Genomic DNA, 24,968 nt, shown 5'->3' on the forward strand with positions numbered 1-24,968 from the left:
CGTGGAAAATACCAAATATATCTGGAGGAAATATGTGTTAAAAAACTGTTGCGCAATCCTCAGTGTGTGTGTGTGTGTGTGTGTGTATATTAACTAGCATTGAAGTTAAAATGGGAAAACAGCGGATCGTTGCACCAATCAGGTCCACATTAATCTGCACCGCACGTCAAGTGACTGTGCAGATGATTTATTTACCAAGCACATAATCAGTGCTATCGATGAGGGGAGGCAACGTAACTCTTAAATATATACATTTTCTTCCAGATGTAAAATGTAAAACTAAGCTGGTAGGTCACAGGCCGAAAGAGGATATGCACATAATTTCTGTTTTTTATTATTTGGTGGGTGGGTGTCTTGTACTTAGTTTTATTCTGAATTAGATGCAATATGCCTTTTGCTGTGTTATATTAAATTGGTGTTCTCCTAATTCCCCATTCTAGTATGACCAGCAGAGTGCAGCTGAAGGAGGACAGGCTTGTAGGTCTTACTGGTTCCTCCAGCTGCTAGAGATGAATCAGAGCATGAGGATGGAGAGACCAGCAAGTGTTGAGTCAGAGAAGGTCAGGTAGGGAAGGAAGTGTTGCTTTTAGGGTCCGGGTCTGTTTGGCTAAATATATTTCTCCAAGTCAGTTTATTTATTGGTTTTAAAAATAATGCATCCTTATGTGTTGATGATACATTGTAATAAAAATACAAAAATTACCACCAACATCCTGGCAGAAGTAAATAAGTTTATATCAGAGCTTTTTCTTTTTGGATCTGGAACACATTAAAAGCAAATTACCAAATTTGCTTTATTCCCTGTCATGTTAACGTTCGGTTATTTCTCCCTTTTTCAAGAGGGCCAACATCCACAAAATCCGGTTATGACGGCGAATCCTACACTCCGTCCAGCCTGTAGTCGCGGCCCCAGCGCCACCGCCTCCTGTGGTCGTTCCAGCCACTCTAGTTGCTCCGCGTAAAGCGCCACCCGCTGGCGTCCTGTTAGGACAAAAACACCTGGCCAGGAGAGCGATCGCTGAGCAGCGGATGTTTTATCTGTCCCAGCAAGGGTCCCTGCAGACAATCAGTGGAAACGTTACTTACTGACCAGGGCAGAGTTCCCCTTCTGCCCGCTGACGGTCCGACACGTCGTTCCCACTGATTGTATCCTCTGCTGCCAACCACTGGCTCGTTCGGGGTCGCAGTCCTCCGTCACGAACCATCCTGGATTCCCCTTTCTTTTCTCCTTCCCCAACGCGAAGTCCTCTGCCTTTTAAAATCCACTACTGCCAGTGTCTTGCAGGTTCCAGGTACGCTGCCTACGGGCACGCCCACCCCGCACAGGTGACTGGCATCAGCTGTTAGTTCTTGGAGTCCACAGTGAATTAAAAAAAAAAAAACATGCAGCGAAAACACTCAACAATAAAAACCACACTTAAAAAGTAAAAACAAATTTCCACTGTGTGACAGATACGTCATTGTGCCTGCTAAACACATAACGCTGAGTGGAGTGGTGTACCGCTCCAAGATGCAGTGGCGGAGCCAGATTTTTAAAGTTGGGGGGGCAAAGTGGGGGCCAGGACTACCTCTGGGGGGGCAAAAGGCAAAATTTACGTGCGCACATCTGGTTCACATGGAGACATGACAGACTTTACACAAAGATTTCACTGCAGAGGCAACTAAAATCATTCAATAAAAATATCCTTTCTGAATATCATCTCATGGACACTGAACTAAATGCGTCTTTCTGGCCGGGAGCTGACGGCGTGTTGAAGAGTGATGGACAGGACACCTTGGTTAGGAATCTCATTGCAAATCTTTAGTTGAAATGGCGCCTTTAACTCCAGTCTCCAGTACAGAACAGAGAAAACTAAAGACAATGCAACGTTGTTTTAATCCATTTATAGTCTAAACAGAGGAGCCATCAGTTTATTTTGAGGAAATAAATAAAGGTGCAGAAGTTAATTAGATCCATGCACAGTCCGCTGCACAACCAATGCGGCGCCGCTGCAAAGAACTAAACTTAACTCGCCCTGCAGTTTTAACAAATGGAGTTGACGATGTTACCCTCCCGCACCCAGAAGGAGAGCGATGCACAGAAGGAGCGCGGCAGACGTAACATCTGTCCGTTTTGGAGAAGCGAAACCATGCAAAAAATAAAAATAAAAAATCCTGGTAAAAACGCACGCCCGAACCCTGCACAGGGTTAAAAAGAAAANATGACTCAGCTACCATTTTGGAAGGGCTATCATACCAAAATATTCACTAGACACATGTATCTTTTCAAAAAATATTGATAGACTTTGCCACCCTGAAATGGACAAAAAAATGGTCTGGCCCATGGACTAATTGGCCTGAAGAATTGTTTAGTCCACAAGGACTAAACCAATGTTTAGTCCAATTTAGCATCAGCTAAACAATTTTAGCCGATGCTAAATTGTAATATGCTAGGTGTGGAATTAGGGTATATTTTTTGTTGGAAAGTCAATAAAGTTCAAGTCATAAAGAAATAGTATGTTCAAGCGCGTTGTTGAGAAAATACATTTAAAATAAGCTAGTTTTAAAACTTAACATGTCTTTATTCAAATGCCCTAATTGTGGTTTTGAAATTAGTAATGTATTCTGACTTTTTGACCTTTATTTTACCTGTAGTTACAGCAGATGGTTTGCTAGGATTGTTTGAACTGCCTTTTGTCTGTGTGGGAAAACAATACAGTGGAAGTTGTAGCTTTTCACACTCATCTGTGAAAAGCCGTAAACACAGCAGGAGTTTCTGGCTTGAGAGAGGGTCAGAGACAGCTCCTGGTTGGATGAGCAAAGATACGCCTTATTTGAATAAATTAAAGATAAGAATACGCCTTAACTATAAAACTTTCTACACAGAAGTAACACATTAGATTTGCTCTTGCAACTCTCCATAGATGTCTTTGCATGTCTTTGCTTTTCTTTCTTTCCTTCTTTTCCAAGTCTGTCAGGTAAATGAATGTATGTCTCCGTTGTTCTGCAGTTTCTGTGTAAGTTTATGCATTGTCTTATATTGGATTAAACTCTGTAATTCTGTGTCGTCAACACGCATTGTTGTTTTCCTTGTGGCTACACACGGCCCGCCGAGAGGACCTGGGATCCAGAGGAAGAGAGAGCCAAACTTTCTCTTCCTTAACAGCGTAAATCCCGTCTCATTGTTGGGGTGGGACCATAAACAGGGACATTTTTTAACAGCAATTTTCAGAAAAATTACAGTAAAATGTGGTTTAAAGGTTTTGTGTGTGTGTTCAAGCTGCACCACCAAAAATGACTAGTAAGTAGCAATGAATAACAAAAGTGTTTTTCTCGGTAAACAACCTGTTGAGACCCGTAGAAGTCAAACTAAGATTCAAATGTTGCTTAGATACGAGTTTGGTTCAGAATCACAGATCTAATCTCTGCTGCACCTTTACAAAAACTTAAGGCTCTAAATAAAAACAAGTTTTAATAAGTAACTCCACTTAATAAAATTCCTCAGAAATATTGATTTATTGCAGTGGTTCTCAATGCAAGTCATGTGTTATTTAAATTATAACTTAAGTTGCTTTGAACTTTTATTTTTGGCATTTGTTTTTTATGTCCTGCATGGCTGAGAACCTATAAATATTTAGAAATTGAATATCTGGGAAGTATAATAACTTAAACTTATAGGTCAGAGCCAGAGTTTTCTAGAAAAATAATCAGATTTTATTTTTGTGGTTTTAAAGGCTCTATGTTGAAGATGATAAGAAATAAAAGCATACTTTATTTTTGTTTTACTGTCAGGTGCAGTAGTCCCTCTGCTCTCGGCTCCCATGCAGAGCTGTCAGCTACCACTAATGCTCAGCCGCTCCTGTCGTTTCAAACTCTTCTTATTAAAAGTAAGAGTTAGAGAGCTAAATGTAATTGAAATATTGGCTACCTCCGACAGAAAAAGGAGCTAATTCTATGAAAGCAATATAGCAGTTCTGCTAGTTTTGATTTACAAGGCAGTTTATCATGATTCAGCCAAAGTAATGAAATAATGAACTGTGGACTGATTTTTATTTATGTGTTTCTTCCGATTGAGCAGTGAAAGTAAATAAAACGTGTTTCATGTCTTTTGCTTTAAGTATTTACATACTGGAGGGTTTTTTGTTAGAGCCACAGCTAACAGCTAGCTCCTCACTTCACTGGCTCTAACTGAGCCTGTGCCATCCAGCACAGCTGTTGCTCAACGGGTCTGTACCGCTCCCCGGGAGCCGTTCAGAGGACGGCAGGAGGCACTAGCGGAAATTTTTACAAAAGGGGGGCGCTGGGATTCCTTTGGGGGGCGTTTGCTCCAAGGTAAACTTCACACATTAAATGCACAACAATACCAGTTTAGACTTTGAGCTACTTGTATTGTAAAAATTGTATTGTGTAACATTAAAACGACAGTTGCAACTGTATCGATGGCAGCTCTTCTTCTTCTTCTCTTCAGTGTTTGTAGCTTCTTGGCGTAGCTCCGTTCTCCTGCTACTGGTAGCTTCACCACTTCAGTTCAGCTTTACACCGGCTGATGACGTTGCTGTGATTCACTTGTCAGGTCACATATGTCTGGTTTTCAAATATTTTATTGTCTATTGAGGATTTTTATACATATGTTTTGGCAGTGCTGTGAACATGTCAAAGCAACAACTTATATTGAAAAGTGTTTTAATGTTCGTCTGGATGCTGCTTCCAATCCACATTCTGATGTTAGATCATTATAGTGTTTTGGTTGAACTTCATTAGCATTTTAAGATTGAAATATATGTTTAGTACTACCACATATAAGACAATTTAAGTTTTATTGATATGTTGGTGATATTAAACTGTGATAACTTGAGTAACACTGTTGTATAATATGGAAAAACTTAAGAGATGACAAAAGATCCCTTTAATTTTTAGCCTTAAAGTGATGGATATTAGCATCCTATATTTTAAGCTGCTTTATTCTGGCCTTGTTCCAGCTTTTTTGTTGTGGTTGTTAGGTTCTGGGGTTTTTGGGGTTTTCTTGGGGCTGCTGCTTGGTCCTTTTATTCACCACTAGATGGAGTTCTGGAGGCGGCAGGCCGGAGTGCTCCTCCATAGACATAATATAAGAGTAGACCCCGCATTGGCTGCTCCGACGCAGGAAATACGGCTGCCATCTTGGAGCGGTCGTCCCTCCTACTTTGCTCAAGCAAAACAGCAGACGATGCCTCAGCACTGTGGGATATTGTTGTTCGGATCGACGGATTATTGATGTGAGGGCTCCACAGATAACATTTCACAAGTATGATGGACATATTATTGTGTATATTTTGTGATTAGAATATTACTTTACTGTATTTATGTCCACCGGCGAGATACCAGCTAATATTAGCTGCAGTGCTTGGTGTAATACCAGGGTTCAACCCCACTACAAAGGCTAACCGAGATTCCATAAATCTTAAATAAAAAAATAATTTTCTAACATTGAATTAGATTATCTGACACAAGTGCCTACCTTAGAAATGAAACAATGTAACATATATTATAAAACTTATATTGTTATAAGTGTTATAACAATATAAGTTTTATAATATATGTTACATTGCACCAGCAAAGTTTACAAAGTGGTAAAGACTATTATGTAATTTTTTCACTCTGTCAAAAGTAAGACACCTCCCAAATCTTCCGTTTTTGTTTTGAAGGTTTCTTAAAAACACGATGTGAGGAAGATGTGGGAACTATCTTTAAAGAGAGACGGATTCACTGCAGCACCGAGGAATCTCGCATCGGATTTTGGACTCAATCTCAGCTGCTAAATCTCTGAAGCTAGAACTCGTCTGCTGGAAAACAGCTGATAAATAATATATATTAGGCTATACCTGTTTATAGCTGTTTATGTATATTTATATACATAAACATGTATCTAATATATTATTCAGTATTAATAATTATTTATTTGTGTCGTTATTAATCATTATTTGTGTTTGTATATTCATATAAATATGTACTGATATTACAAAAAAATTATTAAATACATTATGAATGGTTCTGTGCTTTGTAAAATGCTCATCATACATAAGTATTACATCAATATTAGAATATTCTATTTCTATTCTATTGTTTTCCTCACTAAGCATATTTAAATATTCTGAACTATTTATCAATACAATTAAATAATACAATTGTTTATAAATGTAGCTTTGATAGCTGTTTGAATAAGGTTTTCAGTAACAAAAATGCGTGTTGTGTTCAATTAAATGCGCTGATATGTCATTGTGCCTGCTAAACACATAAGGCTGAGTGGAGCGGTCGACCGTTCCAAGATGGCCGTCCTAAATCTCATCAGCTACAATAGGCGAGATCCTATGTCTATGTGCTCCTCTGCCATGATGTCATCTTCACACCGGGAAACAATTATGTATTACCCACGGCTTAAGAGATTGCTTTTACCTTAGAATTACCTTAGAATGGCCAACAGTCTGTTATTCCTATATCAATTTGATACAATAGGAGCTTCCGCATTTCCCGTATCGTATCCTCTGTCACCTTTTTCAGCAGGTAAACAGTTTAATCCGTTAAGTTGTAACCTGTTTTTCCGAGCCGCCTTCAAACGCAACATGAACGCTGAGACTATAGACATAATGGACCTTACCAAGCTCTGCCCAGAAACGCCCCTCGACAGTCCCTCGTGGCTGCATGTCTCACAAACAAAGCCTCACAGGGCTTAGTTTCTATGTGTAAACATGGCGTCTTTCGTTTCAACTGACTCTCTACAAAGCATTTCTGAGTCAATTAGTGTAGCATTTCTGCCGGATTTTCAAAAGATATCAGCCACGACAATGGACAGGGGAACAAACAAGTTCATGTCATCTTTTTTGGACGACATAAAGATGTTTGAGCCACGGGATGCCTCCAACATTGTGCGCGTCACAGCGAAATGCTACCGGTCGATGAGGAAAACAGCAAATCCTCACACCCTCAGCATAAATATACTGTGGACAAGATCACTGATGCCTGTTGTTCTTGCAAGGCTGGGTAAGTCAGGCATTCATGGTTTTGAGGGTTACTTTTGGAATCAGTGATTTCTGTTGTTGGCAAATGTTTGAGTGTGCCTAGGCCTGTTACTCGGTACTCGGTGCTAGCGTGGCTAACACGATTACAGTTTAGTAAAAAACCTTTTCAGGTAAAATAAAATCATTAATGTGTGTCAGATACGGTATACATTGCATATTGATCTGTTCAGCTAAAGTAAGACTGTGTAACAGACAGGCTTCAAGGTATAGAAGTTGTATCGGTACTGCCATTATGCTGCTAAAAGGTTTTCATAATGAATGTGTTTATTATTGACTTTTTTTCAGACTTGGGTGTCATTGTTCACACATTATAGGCCTCCTTAAGACCTTACAATATTTTAAGCTTCAAAAATCAAAAGCGATCGGGAGGTGCTGGTACCTATCTCCATAGACATTAATACGTAGACGCCTCATGGAGCGGGTCGGCCCGTTGCAGCGATACGTAATCGCGTCCGCCATATTGAATGTGGCATCTCTGCCAGTAAGCTAATACAAATGAATGGACCGAACTTCAGAAAATGCCATTCCACAAAGTATTTTTAGCTAATGTTTGTCATCGACCCACTCACATATAAACGTGAATATATTTGGAAATTAAACAATCACCAAAGACAACATTTATGACTTTTCCTTATATTTTAATTGTAATTTCTGAATAAAGAAAATAAATGTGAACCTATAATACAATTGATTTTGATAAATCGTTTTTATATATATAGAGTAATCAACATTTATGAACATATAATTTAAATATAAAAATGAACACAAGTGAGTAAACAGACCTAAACATCAGCATTAAGTCCCTTTATCATAAATATTGTTTAAATTTAAATGATGCAGAACTTGGAATCCATCTGGCCCAAATCTCAAGACTAACAGTTAAAAACAAAGATAGTTTCAGTACTAAATCACAACCATTGTAAGAATAAAATAAAGACAAAAAACCCCATAGAAATGCATTAGCAGCTAAGCAACGCTGTCAGAAGCGATAATTAACATCCACCTGTTGTTACGACTAATATCACTACTCACATCATCAATGACTGCCCACCACTCAAAAACAGTAAAAAGATCAGCTGATGAACATCAAGAAGAAAAGAAATGGCACAAACCTCCTTCAAAATAAAAGCATGAACCTATAAAAGCACGAAACATCAAACTTCTTGAAGAATTAATAACAGGTATCTTGTGACCCGACTGGTCACCAACAGTGAAACATTGAATGAACAATTGACAGACACGTCCAATGACTAAAAATATTGGATTATTTTCAAAAGCATGCCAATTTTGTTTATTTGTAAACTTGTATCCATAATGTTTCATATAGTAAACTGTACTCGTTTTTCTTAAACTCTGCGTGCCTTCCTCTGTTGCTCACAAATAGGCTCCCATGAATTCAGAATCTTCTGATCAGGCCCAACATCCCTTGTAAGTGTGCAGTATTGGAGTCATTAAAGTAGCTTATTTACCTGCTACCAACTATCAAGGGTATTTGAAGCAACCTTACTTGTGGGTTACACTGGCAATTAATCTAATTACATTTGGCAAATTTCATATTCACAAATGTAAATTTTCATCACTGAAATTAAATTATTATTATTATTATTATTATTAATTTATTTTTATTTTTTTACAGAAATCAAATTTATCCACTACTTCCAAGAGTACCAACAAAAAAGCTGTCTATCTCTGTGTCTATTCAGAGATAGACATATGAATATTGTCTATCTCTGAATATTTTTAATTTGTCATGTCTGTAATCTGCCCTGCAACAGACTGGCGACCTGTCCAGGATGACCCCGCCTCTCGCCCAAAACACTTGCTGGAGATAGGCACCAGCACCCCTAACAAGGGTGTACAAAAAATGGATGGATGTAATCAGTAATCTCTACCTTCTATTGTTTTGTTTTCGTACCAATGTATTTATTTCCTGGCATGTTTTTTTCATATTTTGTGTTATTTTTCTTTGTAATATTTTGTTATACTTTGTTACTTTGTTATATAGTAGTTTTTGGATAAAATCTCGCTCTCAGCATAAATTCTGTACTCTGAACTAGAGCTGGCGTCATGTGACAAACCTTCACCCACCGCTGCGGGGATTAGACTGCTCCCTTTTAACAGGCTCCATTCAGGCTTCAACAAGAGAATATCTGTTGGGTAAATGAACACACGGAACTTCAGATAATGCAGAAGATGGAAAACATCACAGATCCGAGACGAATGCTGGCATAAGTCAAGGAAACTATTACTTTATGGAAGTGCTTTTAAATTATCCGAACTGTGCAGCTGCAGCGGAGCAAAGGTTTAAAAGAATAAGCAATGTAACGCGGGCAAAAGAGGGGAAAAACGTGCACAAACAGCATTAACTGTAATTTGATTTTATGCAGTTTTTTTTTTTTTTTTTAGAACAATTCTTCTGCAGAAACATGATCAGGAAACTGGAGACTGTAGATATTGCTATAAGATGATGATTCACTCTGAGAAAGAAAAATATGTTTTGGTTTGGGCAAAGTGATCTGTTGGGTGTAGTTATTATCCTTCTGCTGTTCCACTCCCATTGATATTAGTTTAATTCTCATTTTTCATATATTTTATTCCACAAAATCTTGACTATTAGGCAAGACACTGGAGTAATAGTCAATCACCACATTGCATACATTTATATACTGATTAATCTTTGTCCAAATGAGAACATATTACATTTTATACTAATGAACAGAACACATGGGCAAAACAAAAGCAAAAATGTTGCCTTTACTGAGTGAATTTAAGGACCTTTAGTGGACAAATCATATCAAGATTGGTTATTTGGAAAATTCTCTGTTTTGGCTATGGTTTCAAAAGCTGTCTATAAATAATAACTATAGTTTGAGAAGTTTATTGAATGATGTAATGCATTTATTGTCTTAAGTGGTTTTAATGCAGTAGAGCTTTATACATCTTATTGTTTTCCTTCTGTGTCTATCTTAAATGATACATAGCTGAAATTTACAGATAATACAACAGGTTATTGTTTCTATCAAGCAAGTCAGTCACGCTTAAAAACTGTCTTTCTTTTGAAGATGTTTATACTGTAGTTTCGCAGTGTTGACTCACAAGGAAAATAATTCTAGGTATGTGTAATTCTGGATATATATAGATGTATATGATCATTGTCCAAAGTGGTAAGAATCTGGGAAATTATCAAGATCTTATTTCCATTAAAATAGCTTAAGTAAAGTAAAACCCTCTGATATATCAAACAAGGATATATGAAAACACACCAATCCTGGAAGAAGGAACATAGCTGTAATCCTTTCTGTATTGAACTCTCTTACTACTTAATACAATCATATTTAATGAGTTAGAATATGCTTTATGGGGAGTTGTTAGATTTCTAGTACCTTTTGAAAATGACAGTCCTTAAGGTGGTACTAAAAATAATTTTCATTAAACTTACATTTCTACATGATAAAATGTTTTTTTTCTCTCATATTCTAATTTTAATGTCATATTTTCATTATGTAAGCAGAAATCATCATAATTAACAAAAATAAAGGCTGGAAAACACCAGTATATGTCTAGTCTGTATAATGTGTTTCATTTGTGATACAATTCCTGAAATAAATTGATTTTTCAATAATGTTCTAATTTAAATGGGTCTGAAATAGTCTTTGGAGTCAAACTCAGTCAGGGATGTGGGGGGGGGGGTTAAGGGGGCTTGAGCACCTGCCCCTTTTGCTCCTTGCCCCCAAGTGCCCTTTTGGTCAAATTTCTTTTTTTTTTTTTGTTTTTTTTGGTATTATTTCCTAAGCCCTCTTCTGACGCATAATAACATGCACTAAAATTATTTGTTTTTTTGTTGTTTTTTTGTACAACATAATAAGCCGGTAACCTTGTTACCTTTGACCTTTTGCCCGTGATGCATGACGCAGTTGCCTCTCACACAGTGAGATGAGGCGGCTAACTGGAGCTCAACGTAGCGAACGTTCCAGATTACAGAACAGCTTTTGGTGAATTAAAAAAAAACGTTTTTGGTGAATAAAGTGGAGTAGACTTGCTACTTGTCAGATGACAGAAAACATTGAACGTATCGTTTCTGCTTCAGCACGGAGTCGCGGTTTAAGCAGAGAGGTAATGAAATGCAACAGACACTGACAGGCCTCTGTCTGCCTTTCTCTGAAGAACTACTGAGGGGAGGAGACAGCCAGGTGAGGAAAAACTGTTCTTATCTATCGATTCAGTATTTTTATCAGACAGACATTAGGCTGTTGTTGTTGTGCTATTAGCTAGCTGCTAGCTAACGACTTTGTTAGCAAAGCCAGATAACTGAAAAGCTTCTTCCCCTGTACCGTTAATGATAGCAGTCATTCTTAAGTATCGCTTATGCAATAGGGAAACATCGCCCATCCAAAATCTATCATCTCCATAATGCAGTGGCGCAAAAAGTGAGTATGCAGCGCATGCAACGCATAGGGGCGCAGCACCAGAGGGGGCGCCAAAACCCCGTCTGGAGGGTGCCGATTATGTTTTTCCATACACTTCAGCGCGCCTTACGCACCTTCACCTCATGCACATAATGAGGTAAATCTAGCGTGAGTTTCACTCTTAACGTATCCTCGCCCTGGGGGGGGTCGGGGGGAGGGGGAAGCGAGCATATGTTTTCTACGCTGACGTTCCTTCTTTTTGGGGGGGCAATTTATGTTTTCGCATCCACCTGAATAATGTGCAGTTGCACCACTGTCATAATGGATATATGTCTTCTAATTTCCTTTGCTGCATAATGTACATTGCATTTATTCTAGCGTTAGGTAAATGTGTCTTAAAGGAGAAAAGCACTTAAATAAAAGTCCAACAAGGATATTCATGTAGAATTAAAAATAACTCACCCTGATCTACCATGATAGATATAATGTATGTAATAAAAGTGTGTCATTAATGAAGGTGAAAAAACTCAATCCAGACTTTAAGTAAGTTTAGGGTCTGGTTCGCAGAGTATGAAGTTAAAGTTTTTCCCCAATTATTCAATGAAAAAATAAAAAAACTAACCTCAGTTAAGTAAAATAAAATTGTAATCAAAACTTTTGGAATTGTAATGATTTCTTTTTTTATATAAAAAGTTTTGTTTAAGAAACTTATTTTTAAAATTAAATAATTCATTTTTGTCTCGTGAACTTAAAAAGTTATTTGCCAAGCATAAACCTTTATTTGCACACATCAGAAATCTTTTGTTGTGATTTTAGGCCCTGTCCACGACGTCATGTGAGAATCACAAGCAAAACTTTGAAACACAAACAAAAACTTATATTAACTTATATTAGAATAGCAAGAAAAGATTTGACAAGAAGTTTGTTTTGCAAAAAAAAAAAAAATCACTTCATGAGACAAAACTGATTTTAATTTAAAAAAAAGTTTTTCAAGCAAAACTCTGGGCTTTTCTCATGGTGACATGCATTAACAATTAAATTTTTTCTTTTTTTTTTTTTTTCTTCTGCAGTTCCACATTAAAGTTTGATGCAGCTCTGCTTTGCTGAATGGACCATCTTCATCTCCACTGCAATTGTAGCAAACAGGCAGCTCTTTTGTTAAAGATTATAGTACACTGAAAGGTTGCATGGTCCCCTTTTTATATTTTTAATAGTGTAATTCTGTAAAGACAAAATATGTCTAGCTCTGATTTGCATATCTTGCTAAATTGCGGGTTTGAATATTGCAATACTTTCCTATAACAAAATAGACCTGCAGAAATAAATTACTTATAAAATATCTTACATATGCATAGTTGTATGCTCCATTTAGAGATTTTCCTTAGCTTTGATTGTATATCTCACAATTTTGTAATTTATCATTGTTTATTAAACTTTGAAAGCTGTGTGGCTTTGTTAATATTCTGTCCTAGAATGGGGTTAGATGTGCCCCCTTTTTTTTTAGTGGTCTCTGCACGGCCCTGAACCCAGGGTTCTTATTGCAGCTGCGTCACTGCGCAGCCTTTCCGAAAGTAAAATATTCCAAATGTTTGACATAGTAGCTCGAGAAGTTTTAATGTACTAGCTTCCTAAACGATACACGTTGATTCTAAATTACTGCCAGGAATTAAAAATATCTATGACAATATTCATTTGGTTAAAAAAAAAGTGGAAGAGTGAGTCCTTGCTATTTTTATGTAGTCTTTGGGGTGGACCAACTGCGACGTTCCTACCCAATGACGTCAAGACGTTCGCAGTTGGTGGGCGGAAAAGCGGTAGTGTGTTTCTGTACTTGCAGATAAAGCTTAAACCGAACCGGTTCGTCTTATCTGGAGGCTATACCCAGAACACATAGCGAAGCCCACGGTTCGTCTCCAGCGGTAATGGCGGTTCCCGCGGGTCAGACGGATGTCCAGATGGACAGAGGCGTCCTGAGCGACCAGACAGTTCCCTCTGAGAACAACATTGACATCGACGAGAAAGAGTTGGAAAACATCACAAAGAAACAGCGAGAAGGCGACACGATGACGCTGCCTCTTCACTCGCCCTGGACCTTTTGGCTCGACAGGTATCATTTAGAGTTTATTCGCCGTGTCTTAGTGTTAGGAGCCCCGGGACGAACGGGGAAAACAGCAGGCAAGGCCACCGTTTTACAGGCCTCCAGGAGCGAAACGTAGCAGGAGAAATATTCGCCTTTAAGGCTTCTTTGACCATTTTTTTGGTTTCCTATCCCAAAACCCTGCTAGGTTGTGGAACTGAAGACTTTTACTTTTGTCTTGTCTATAGAAATGGGTCCTACGCAGCACAGTGGAGCTGAAGGGGACCCCTCTGTATTATCCCGCTGTCCATCTGAAGTTACTTTGCGTTATCCAGCAGGGGGACCGGGAAGATTTTGGGCTGAAACAGACACTGTCGTCTTCTATAAATGAAGCCAGTTTTACTCCTTTTTCACGTTGCTAAACCAGTACGTATTTGGTTGGAATGCCGTGTTGTCATATAAAGACTTGCCTTAGCGTAAAGGGCCTTCCTTTTTCCATCCATTTTTTGCCATTTAGAGCTCATATGCTAATATGTATTGTAGGGATGGGTAATATGGACTTAAATTTTTATAATGATATCTTGTGGTTCTATGGTGATAATTTAAATGGCTGACTGACAGCAATCATATTCCCACAAACACGTGTTTGTACAAATACTGCTCTTGAAAAACATTCCTATTTGTAAAAAGGATCTTTTGAACAACACTTGAATAAAAGTGTGATTTATATCAATTTTAAGAGGAATTTACTGTGACGTTGATAAATCAAAATTTTAAAAGAAATTTATCACAATAAATGATTATAGTACAATAAATGCTCACCCTTGATATATTTGAGTATGTTAATGAAAGTGCAGTACCAGTGTTAATCTTCATTAGAATTTAAAGCGAGAATGTTTTTTTGCATTATTATGTCATTTCTATTAGATCACTTGACAAAGGTCTCAAAACAAAGAAAATTTATTGGAATAACTTCTCAGACAATTTATCATCCAACTAAAAGTGTTATTGTGTTAGGCCTCCCTCTTACAACATTATTCTCATAATTTAAAAAACAAAAAACAAAAAGCAAACATAGAATTTTAAGAAGCTGGTGTAAATACGCTGTCATATTCAAGCAGAGTTTAGGTTAATTATTTTGACTAAATCTATAAAATTGAGATGAAAAAGTAAGGATTGTTAATAAATGTGCATAAACATTTTGAACAGCTCTTTTTTCAAGTAAAGTAAAAAAACAACCTTGAATGCTTTGTTTCTGCTATCACTAACTTTAAAAAAAAATAAAATTTATGCTAATGTGCTGTTGACTGATGTTTACACTCACCGACCACTTTATTAAGGGCACCTGTCCAAATGCTCATTGTTGATTCAGCCAATCACAAGGCAGCAACTCAATGCTGCAGTTCAAACTGAGCGTCAGAATGGGGAAGAAAGTTGATTTAAGAGACTCTGAATGTGGCATGGTTGTTTGTGCCAGATGGACTGGTCTGAGTATTTCAGAATCTGCTGATCTACTGGGATTTTCATGCACAACTATCTCTAGGGTTTATAGAGAATGGTCCAAAAACGAGAAAATATCTTTGTTTTCTAAAATTCTGTGGGCACAAATGTCTTGTTGATGCCAGAGGTCAGAGGAGAATGGCTAGACTGGTTCAGTCTGAGAACGGCAACAGTAACTCAAATAACCACTCGTTACAACCGAGGTATGCAGAAAAGGATCTCTGAACGCACAACATGTTGAACCTTGAGGTGGATGGGCTACAGCAGCAGAAGACCACACCAGGTGCCAATGCTGTCAGGGAAGAACAGGAAACTGAGGCTACAATTCACACAGGCTCACCAAAATTGGACAATAGAATATTGGAAAAACGTTACCTGTTCTGATGAGTCTCGATTTCTGCTGCGACATTCGGATGGTAGGGTCAGAATTTGGCATCAACAAAATGAAAGCATGGATCCATCCTGCCTTGTATCCATGGTTCAGACTAGTGGTGGTGCAGTGGTGTAGGGGATATTTTCCTGGCACACTTTGGGCCCATTAGTACTAATTGAGCATCGTATCAATGCCACCTGAGTAGTGTTGCTGAGCATGTCCATCCCTTTATGACCATAGTGTACCCATCTTTTGATGGCTATTTCCAGCAGGATAACATGCCATGTCATAAAGCATGAATCATCTCAGACTGTTTTCTTGAACACAAGCTCACTGAACTCAAATGGCCTCCATAATCAATAGATCTCAGTCCAACAGAGCACCTTTGGCATGTGGTGGAACGAGAGATTCAAATCATGGATGTGCAGCCGACAAATCTGGAGCAACTGCGTGATGCTGTCAATATGGAGCAGACTCTGAGGAATCTTTCCAGTACCTGGTTGAATCTGTCACAATGGATTAAGGCAAGAAGACGAAGCTGAAGTTGGTTTCTGATTCCAGCTTCTGATTTGGGAAATGGCTAAAGGGTGATTCCACCTAATTTTTCACTACCGTCCGCATTTTTAATCGACTAGTTTAAAAACTACAACATCTAGACTCTTCAAACCTGGACTCGATTATTCTGCTCTAATAGCAGAATATTTAGAACGATGTTTGTGATTTGTGAAACTTTTATCTGATTTGTGAAACTTCAAAAAAGGGTGATTTCACGACTTTTTTTTATTTTTATCTTGGTCACACTTAGAACTTCTCTAATTCCAGAACTACAATACCTAGACTCTTCAAACCTGGACCAGATTATTTTCAACTAGTAGCAGAATATTTAAAACCGTGTTTGGGATTCGTGAAACCTTTTTCTGATTTGTGAAACTTCACTTAACAGACTGCTGCAGAAGATCTGAAGAAGACCCTACCAACTCTTTGAAGAATTGATGAGTTACACCAACATTTAATTTCCCATTGGGATTAATAAAGTGGTTTTGAATTAGAATTGAATTTAAATTTGAAAAACACTGCATGGAACAAGTGTGAATAGTAATCTGATCTTTAGTGAAGTTTCACAAATCACGTAAAGGTTTCACAAATCCCAAACATGGATTAAAAATATTCTGCTATTAGAGCAGAATAATATAGTCCAGGCTTGAAGAGTTTAGGTGTTGTAGTTTTGGAATTAGAGCAATTCTAATATGAACTAGATGCAAAAAAGGGTAAAAATGTCATTTTATTAAAGTTTCAGAGAAAAAAAAACCCTTTCAGCTCCAATGGAGGAACAGAGAATGAGAGAAGTGCTCTTTCTGCAACCCAGGATGACTATAGATAATCAGTTATATGCTCAGCAGTAAATATAGATCAAAAAATGTTTCACAAATCACAAACATGGTTTTAAATATTTTTGCTTTTAGTTCAAAATAATTTAGTCTAGGTTTGAAGAGTCTAGGTGTTGTAGTTTTGGAATTAGAGCAGATCTCGTGTGACAGAGACCGAAAAAAGGGTAAAAATGACCCTTTATTGCAGTTTCACAAATCCCAAACGTGGTTATAAATATTCTGCTATTAGAGCAAAATAATCCAGTCCAGATTTGAAGTGTCTAGTATTGTAGTTTTGGAGCTGGAGCAGCTCTCATGTGACCAAGAACCAAAAAAGGTCTGAAATCAACTCTTATTGAAGTTTCACAAATCAGAGAAAAGTTTCACAAATCACAAACATGGTTCTAAATATTCTTCTATTAGAACAGAATAATCTAGTCCAGGTTTGAAGAGTGTAGATGTTGTAGTTTTTAAACTAGAGTCGATTAACGATGCGGAAGGTAGTGAAAAATTAGGTGGAATCACCCTGTAGTCATTTCACGAATCGGAAGCCAGAATTGGAAACCAACTTCAGCTTTGTGGCAAAAAGGGGATCCAACCCAGTATTAGCAAGGCGTACCTAATAAAGTGGCCGGTGAGTGTATATTGTAGTCCTTCAGGGTTCTGTGTTCAGACTTGTTCTGATTCCATTTTTTTTTTCACATTAGTTGAATGGATAAAACACATTTTAGCAGCCATTAAACCAGATGGACTTAAGGAGTTTGCTTAACCAGTTAATGTTATTAGAAAATTTATCTAAATCTCTGACCTGAAACTAATTTCTTCTTCTCGAGACATATTTCAAAATTAAGAGCCGTGGGGTCAGAACATCAAATTGGAGGCTGTTAGTCTTTTATTTCCTCTGGTTAGTCTATCATTGTCCCCAGAAAAAAATCTAGTTAAATTCAGCAGCAATACTCTCAAACTGACCAACCATTGCAGTTTTTAATTTCTCCACGCTGGTGTTTTTAGAATTCAAAGATGCAAGTCTATATTTACTGCTGAGCATATAACTGATTATCTATAATCGTCCCGGGTTGCAGAAAGAGCACTTCTCTCATTCTCTGTTCCTCCATTGGAGCTGAAAGGGTTTTTTTGGGTATTTTTTTCTGTCCTTGTCGTTCCAGGTCATTACCAGGGACGACAGCTGCAGAGTGTGAATCCAACCTAAAGAAGATCTACACTGTGCAAACTGTTCAGGTGAGACTTAAAGAACTCGGTCCTCTAAAGAGGAAAGAGATCAGGAACACGACTGGACTGACTGTCCGACTCATTTAGGAAGAGACCCCCTGACGGGTCCCCAAGCATGCTGGGCTGCAGTCAGCTGATTGGACAAGATGATGGGTGTTCGTGCTAGTGGTCGGTAGTCATTGAGACTGCTAATGTTCTTTATTTGCTTAGGGATGATGGTGGAGGACTTTAAGCATGGTGGAATGGACCACTAGGTGAGGGACTAGCATAGGCGCCAGAACAGGGGGGGCCAGGGGCCATTGCCCCCCCCCACACACACACTTTACGGTCCTGCCTTGCCTGCCCGTCTGCTGGTCCCGCCAAACATTTACAGAGACTGCACACAACTCTGACAATCTGTGACTGACACCTCTCTGTGTTTATATGCAGACAGAGGTACAGATAAAACCTACAGCACTGAGATCTGGACCAAATCTAAGGCTCCAGATCATAACAGTCACCCAAAGGTTTACCCACATGCAGCAGCTTCGGGTCAGGTTGGGATCTGGAACCGGTCTGACGTCTGAAAAAAGGTTTTGACTCTGATCCGGTCCAGGTCTGAACAAATTCTGCTTAAAAATTAAATGAGATTTCTGTATTTGTCACCATTTATAGAACTGTGATGATGTTTTCTTTCTAATGGCGTTGGGATGAAAAAAAAAGACATCGGGCCCACATGTCCGTTTACGGGTCGGACCAAATGCTCACCCACACTTTGCCCAGAGCAGATAATTTTTGCTTAGGTCGAAAAATAATTGCATGAATTTTTTCCCCCCCTTTTGCTCTTCCAAAAGCCAAACAGTCATCAGTATCCATAAATATCGATGGTTACTGACGGTTTTCAGTAAATAACAAGCACATTAAAGTTTATTTATGGTGTTTTTCATTTTGTTTTCAATGTAAAAATATTGTCAGCAGTCTGGCTGGTTATCTCTCCCACTCAGATCATCTATTTCCCGCACAATTTGTGGAACATGCAGCAAATATAATCTGCGCTGCCTTTTGGTTTTAGACCCACAGCATCCAGATCGCTGCTGCGCCGTAACGTGATGATGGCTGGAACTATTAGGTTGTCCTGCTGCTCTAAATTGGCATTGCTGGAGGATATTTAACATCTATTTTATTATTGTTTTTTTTAATGTTACAAATATTTGACCAGTCGTGATTTTTGTCATATCTATCTGTCCTCGACATAGTTGTATTATGTGTATTTTGGACTTGTAATAAGTAGATAAACACAGGGGCGCCCGCAGCTGTACTGCTGTATGCACTGTGTGTACCTGGAGAGCTTTTTTTTTTGTAAAGTAAAACAGAAAAGAATAATGTTATTGCTCAGTTTACTTTCTAAATTTAGAAAATGTACTTTTCTAGATTCTAAATTTGGTGTGCTGGCGCTTTTTCAGTAAGCTAAAAATGAATGAACGGAGTTTGAATCCTCCCGTAGTTCTAAGAGCGGTCGTTTGGATCCTGCCAGAGCTTTTTACCGTGTGCGCGGTTCTGGTGGGTCATTGGTTTATGAGCTTTTTGTGTGTGTGTGTGTGTGTGTGTGGTTTGGTGAACTGAAGAGCTGACAGGTCACCTGGTTGGACAACTGTTTAACTCGCTACACCAATGATGTCATTACATCATTGGTGTAATGACATCATTACAAATTACAATCATTACAAAACATTGATGCGGACACTGTGTTTTAATACCGTCCATCTGTATTCAGCTGTTCTTAGATCGGCTGCAGGCATTTATCTGTCTTTTACGTTTTTCCAGATTCCAGTTTTGAAAATGGAATGAAGTCCATTCTGCCATCTAAATACTCTGTGTAAAGCTGCCTTCTGCATGTTCCCCACTGACAACTTAAAAAAAAAAATTCTGATTATTTTCCACCAAATCTATGACCACAGTGCATTTAATAGCAAACAATCATAAAATCTAGTCAGACTGCAGCGCATAGACCCAGAAAAGTTGTTCTCCAGGTAAGGGATATTTACTGTTTACTTTGGGACAAATTGTGACAAACCCACTGAATTGATTGACAGGTGCCATCGTATCAATGGAACAAGTGCGTGCCTGACAGTCAAAGTGCGTAACAGAAGTGACGAAACACCCCATGGCCCTCCCACCTCAAAAATGAATCCGGCACTGCTGGGGACTAGTTGTAGATGCTGGTAAAAACCCAGAATCTATAAACCCATTTTCAGTGTGTGAAAATGGCTAAAATTACCAAAAGTTACCAAAACATGAGACGGAAACGTCCGTAGCTTCAACAGCTCCGTTGTAGACCCCCACAATGAAGCCAGGAGAGAGAAAAAACATGGATGGACATGTTGGATTTTTCCTGCTGTGACATTGCCAAGGTCTGGCTTTGTTGAACAAAGTTGAGCAGAAGCTGCAGTAAGATAATAGAGTGTGATTTTTAAAGCTGCATTTGCACACAACTAACTCAACTGGAAGGTGAAGTTCCAGTAAGGCCCGCTTCATATTGAAATTAAGCTTGAAAAATTCTGGGAAACTCTGCACCCGACAGCTGGGCTCGCCTTTGGTATTTATGTGTGGAAAACAAACAGCTTGTGACATTCTTTCATACTTTTAGTGTGTGCTTCTAGCTGGCTTCACATTGATATGCTCTTGACTATATATGTACAGAATCACTGGAAACTAAACTTGATAGAAATTTCAAATGCACAATTTTATGAGACTTTACCTGCAATAATCATGAAATTTGTTACAGGATGGCTCAATCTTTCCTCTTGCAGACATGGAATTTAATTTAAAGCTTTATCCAGAAGACTTCAGCGACAACGTTTTCAGTTTTTTTGCTTAAAAAAATTTATTTGGTTCCCAGAAAAAAATAACCCAAAGAATTCAGACTTTTCATTTTAGGAAAAAAAATTCAGTGGTCCTAATCCTCTTCTGCCGGACATTTCATTGCACTTATGTCTTTGCATGAGATGATTACCATGATCTAAAAGTTAGGATTTCAAATTTGCTAAAAATATTTATTTATACATATCATTCAGTTTTAAACCTTTTTAAATGAATCCAAAAGAAGTTGGTGGAGTGACAGGAGTTAATGACTCTCTGGATGTATAGAGCAGAAAATAACCATTTCTTCTCCCTCCCCCCACCTGTTACTATGCGCTGCAAGTCAGCTGGCAGCTGTGAAGATTATTTTTTGAAAGTTCTGGCTCTGTAAGTCTAAAAATATCTTAAACATATTTGTCATATTTAGAGATTGTTAAAGACTCTGAAGTGTACAAGCAGCCACAGGGCATATGGATGGAAAAATGCGATTCTGTGACAGTAAGGCAAAGTTTGTCCAGCAGAGTGCGCTGCTGTACAAGTCACAAGATCAGAGTTTGACTATGAAAAATCCAGAACTGATATTAATTTATTGATTTTATTTGGTTTTATGCTTGAAGATGTTCTGGAGTGTGTATAACAACATCCCTCCTGTCACCGCCCTGCCTTTGAGATGTAGCTACCACTTAATGCGTGGTGAAAGGAGGCCACTATGGTGAGTCCACATAGTATTAAAGACATCAGCAGCTTCTTACAGTGACTAACTTGTTTTCAATTATGTAAATATGACATATTTAGCTAAAAATGCAATCTCTGTTGGGATTTTTGACTTTGATCTTCTACACCACCAGGGAGGAAGAAAGCAACGCAAAAGGAGGGGTATGGAAAATGAAAATCCCAAAAGAAAACAGTGTAAGCGCTGCCCACGGTTTACCTACTTTTCTTCTCCTAACAGGAATGTATTAGTGATGAGTTTCTCTGCTTTATGTCTCAGTCTACAGTTTGGAAAGAGTTGTTACTTGCTACTATCGGGGAGCAGTTTGCAGATTACTGCACATCAGGTACAGTAGGATAATTTAATAAATAAAAACAAGATTAAAGATGTTTTGTTGGATCCTCTGCAAACAGTTTTCCTGTTTTCCTCTTCCATTTTTCAGATGATGAGGTTGTCGGCGTCAGTGTTAGTGTTCGAGATCGGGAGGATGTTGTACAAATATGGAACAGAGATGCAACGCTTGCCGACAAAGCGAGTATTTTGGGGAAAGTCTATGAGCTGCTCCCGTATACATCATTTAAGGCAGTTTTTTATAAGCGTAAGTGTGTATGTATATATATATATATATACATGTATAAATGTAAACATATATGCTTATATTTATATAAATTTATTTTCTTCAAGTTGTGTGAAAAATGCATTGGTAAATAAAACTGTTAAAAGGTTTGCCTAGCTAATTCACTATAATTCAACAGTCCTTCAAATCAAATCCTTGGTTTGTGCACATAGTCTTTGTTAAAAAAAAAAAAAAGCTTATTCTGATGACGGCTTTGCAATGGTCCTTAAATATTTGTTTCTGTGAAAAGAGGTGATGTCGCACTGTGAGAGGAAGAGCCGTTTGTTTAGTACAGCTCTGCCAATAAACAGGATTTCACAATAATTTCAAAACTTAAGACAAAATTATGACTAAGTTGACATTTTAAACTGCCTGTAGCATTGCACGTTAGTTTATAGGGATAGTTATAATTAGCATCAAATTTTGATTGTTTTTCATTTTTACCTTCTCAACAACAAACTCAATGTTTTAAAGAAACTAGCCAAGCAGTTTGATTTCTGAAAACAAGGATGTGTAAGTCACTGTGAATCCAAAACATAAAAAGGGTTGTTTGCCTAATTTAAAAATAACAAAAATAAAACAATATCTTACACATTTTTTAATTTCATCATCAGGAAGAGGGTATAGCTGACTCCTGCTTTATTTTGCCCTTCTTAATAAAAATGAGTGCCTTTGTCTGTTATTTAGTAAATGTAACCAGTTAGTAAATGTAACTGGTTACATTTACTAAATAACAGTAAATGTTATTTAGTAAATGTACTAAATAACATTTACTAATAGCATAGTGTAACTTGGTTACACTATGTTTTTAAAAAAATAATATTTTCCAAATGTCTCCCATAAGTAAAATTTGCATCCTAGCATTTTTTAAAAAGTGTATCTAAAAACTTTGGGCAGATGGGGCGCATGAAATTGTTTTGAGATCTGCAAATGGCCCCTGAGCTGCACTTTCAACACTCTTGTCCTAATTAAAGTGGCATCCTATGAATGAAGAGCCAACATTCCTCCATAGAAAACTTAATGTTGTTCTTCCTCTCACTTAATACTGATTGTTCTTCCCTCAGAGTTTTGTCAATCTCACTGTGCTGAATTGTGGTGCGTTCACTGACCAGACAAATATGATTATTTTTGCCCATCAAGTTTGCTGATTCCAGTTGCTGGCTGACTTTTTACCCCATTTGAGACATTGCCTGATTTTTTGTCATGTCCTGACACTTAAACCTGCTTGATTTACAAATTGTTTTAAAAAAATCCCCCTTAAACGCTGACTCAAGAAAGCTTCCTCTCTGTTGCTGACATTTTGAAAATCCTGGCCTTGCAGCACCTGGAACTTTCCATGCCCTTCACGTTGAGTAATCTTTGTCAAGCAGATGTCTAATGTAATAAAATTACTCTGTCTCTTTCAGCTCATATGGATCATCATGCCTTTGAGGGAGGACGTTCAAGACATTAGATTGTAAAGCACTTTAAATAAAAAACAAAAAACAAAACCCAGAACTCTGAACCTGCCTTCACGGAAGGCAATGTCCACAACTTAACTAAGGATAGTATTTTTTATTTTATTTTTTTGCTTTCAATGACGAGAGGTTATCAATATATTTTTGTATCTTTTAATGACTGCTGCCTTGCTTTAATCACAATATGGGTCCTGAAGCTCTGAAGGGTTCAGAGATGGAAAACTGTGTAAATCTCATCCATAATGCGTTGAGTAGTGAGGGTGGCAATTTCCTGTTCTGCTAGAACTGTACTGGGACCACTCATGTCATTCCTGGTGCAGACTATAAGTCACATTCAATATTTAGAATATTGCTGAAAATTCTAACTGGTTGAATGTGACTATTAGCTGCACCGATTAGTATGTTTTTAACTGCGATTTGCTGCTTTCCCATCATGATCCATTCAACTTTTTCAGTGCCAAAGCGTTCTTCTGCTGTTTGTAAGATGTTTTTGTTGTTCAAGAATTTTGTTGTTTGTCCGTTTTGGGTTTTATCGTCACAGATGGAGTGAATGTAATATTTGCTTTCTTAAACAGTGTGAACCCATCGTAAAGCCATCGTAAAGGATCAAAGCGAAGTCCAGCGCGGATGTGGCCATAATTATTTTTAAAGCTTTATTTTTATGGGTGAAAAAAAAAAGTGTTGAAAAAGTATCAGGGAATGTTTTAATGTTATTTTTTCCCCAAGCTCCAGGATTCAATATTCTTTTTAATTGAGCTCTGAAGTGAAGTTACTGATTGGTAGATAATGAGGTAATGCCAGACATTTTTCTCCCGTCGCACCTCCGCTACATGTTTCCACTGACGGTAAATCTGATAGTTTTCTTCCTGCCTTCTAGGTCAGTGATTATGTGTAGGTCATACTGTCCTCATGTTTTAGTGGTTTGAAGATGGATTATGCTTTATGAAGGCTGAGTGAATAACTGAGATTTTATGTAGACTACTGCTTAGAGGAAAACTAGATCGGCTCCCATCCATGCAATATGCATCTTTCATTTAACAACAACTTCAAGTTGTTTTTGATTAAGTATACGTTCAAGTTATCTTGCATGTTTTATCACATCATCTTTGTAGTTAATCTCATGTCAGGTCGATAGTTTTCAAAAGGATCTTTGTTTCCCTCTGTAAAGTCTTTTTGCAGTGACACGGGCAGATCAAATAAAATGGAGCTGAAAATATTTTCTTTGGAGTTTTTCTTCTCACTGAGAAAACCAAGAACACTGAGCAAAAATCTTCTAGTTCCACCTTTTCTGTTTCCTCTGACAGAATTAAAAAGTACACATTGTAAACTAAACTACATATTTTTACAAGTATGTTTTG

General features: G+C 37.8%; 1 protein-coding gene across 2 annotated transcripts; it reads left to right on the forward strand.

The window, feature by feature from the left end:
- The first annotated feature begins 13,215 nt into the window (after window positions 1–13,215).
- On the forward strand, window positions 13,216–24,826 carry LOC103156806 (eukaryotic translation initiation factor 4E type 3-like). Of its 2 annotated transcripts, XM_007578983.2 has the most exons (7): window positions 13,216–13,547; window positions 17,924–17,996; window positions 21,443–21,537; window positions 21,674–21,734; window positions 21,817–21,883; window positions 21,980–22,135; window positions 23,560–24,826. In XM_007578983.2, the coding sequence occupies exons 1-7, from the start codon at window positions 13,363–13,365 to the stop codon at window positions 23,604–23,606; spliced, it is 684 nt and encodes a 227-aa protein (XP_007579045.1). In that variant the 5' UTR covers window positions 13,216–13,362; the 3' UTR covers window positions 23,607–24,826. The 2 variants fall into 2 exon arrangements, with proteins under 2 accessions (XP_007579045.1, XP_016520138.1); XM_016664652.1 differs by lacking the exons at window positions 13,216–13,547; window positions 17,924–17,996 and adding an exon at window positions 18,003–18,493.
- The last annotated feature ends 142 nt before the right edge of the window (window positions 24,827–24,968 follow it).

The sequence above is a fragment of the Poecilia formosa genome, unplaced genomic scaffold, assembly GCF_000485575.1.
Source record: "Poecilia formosa unplaced genomic scaffold, Poecilia_formosa-5.1.2 Scaffold502, whole genome shotgun sequence".
Classification (NCBI taxonomy): Eukaryota; Metazoa; Chordata; class Actinopteri; order Cyprinodontiformes; family Poeciliidae; genus Poecilia; species Poecilia formosa.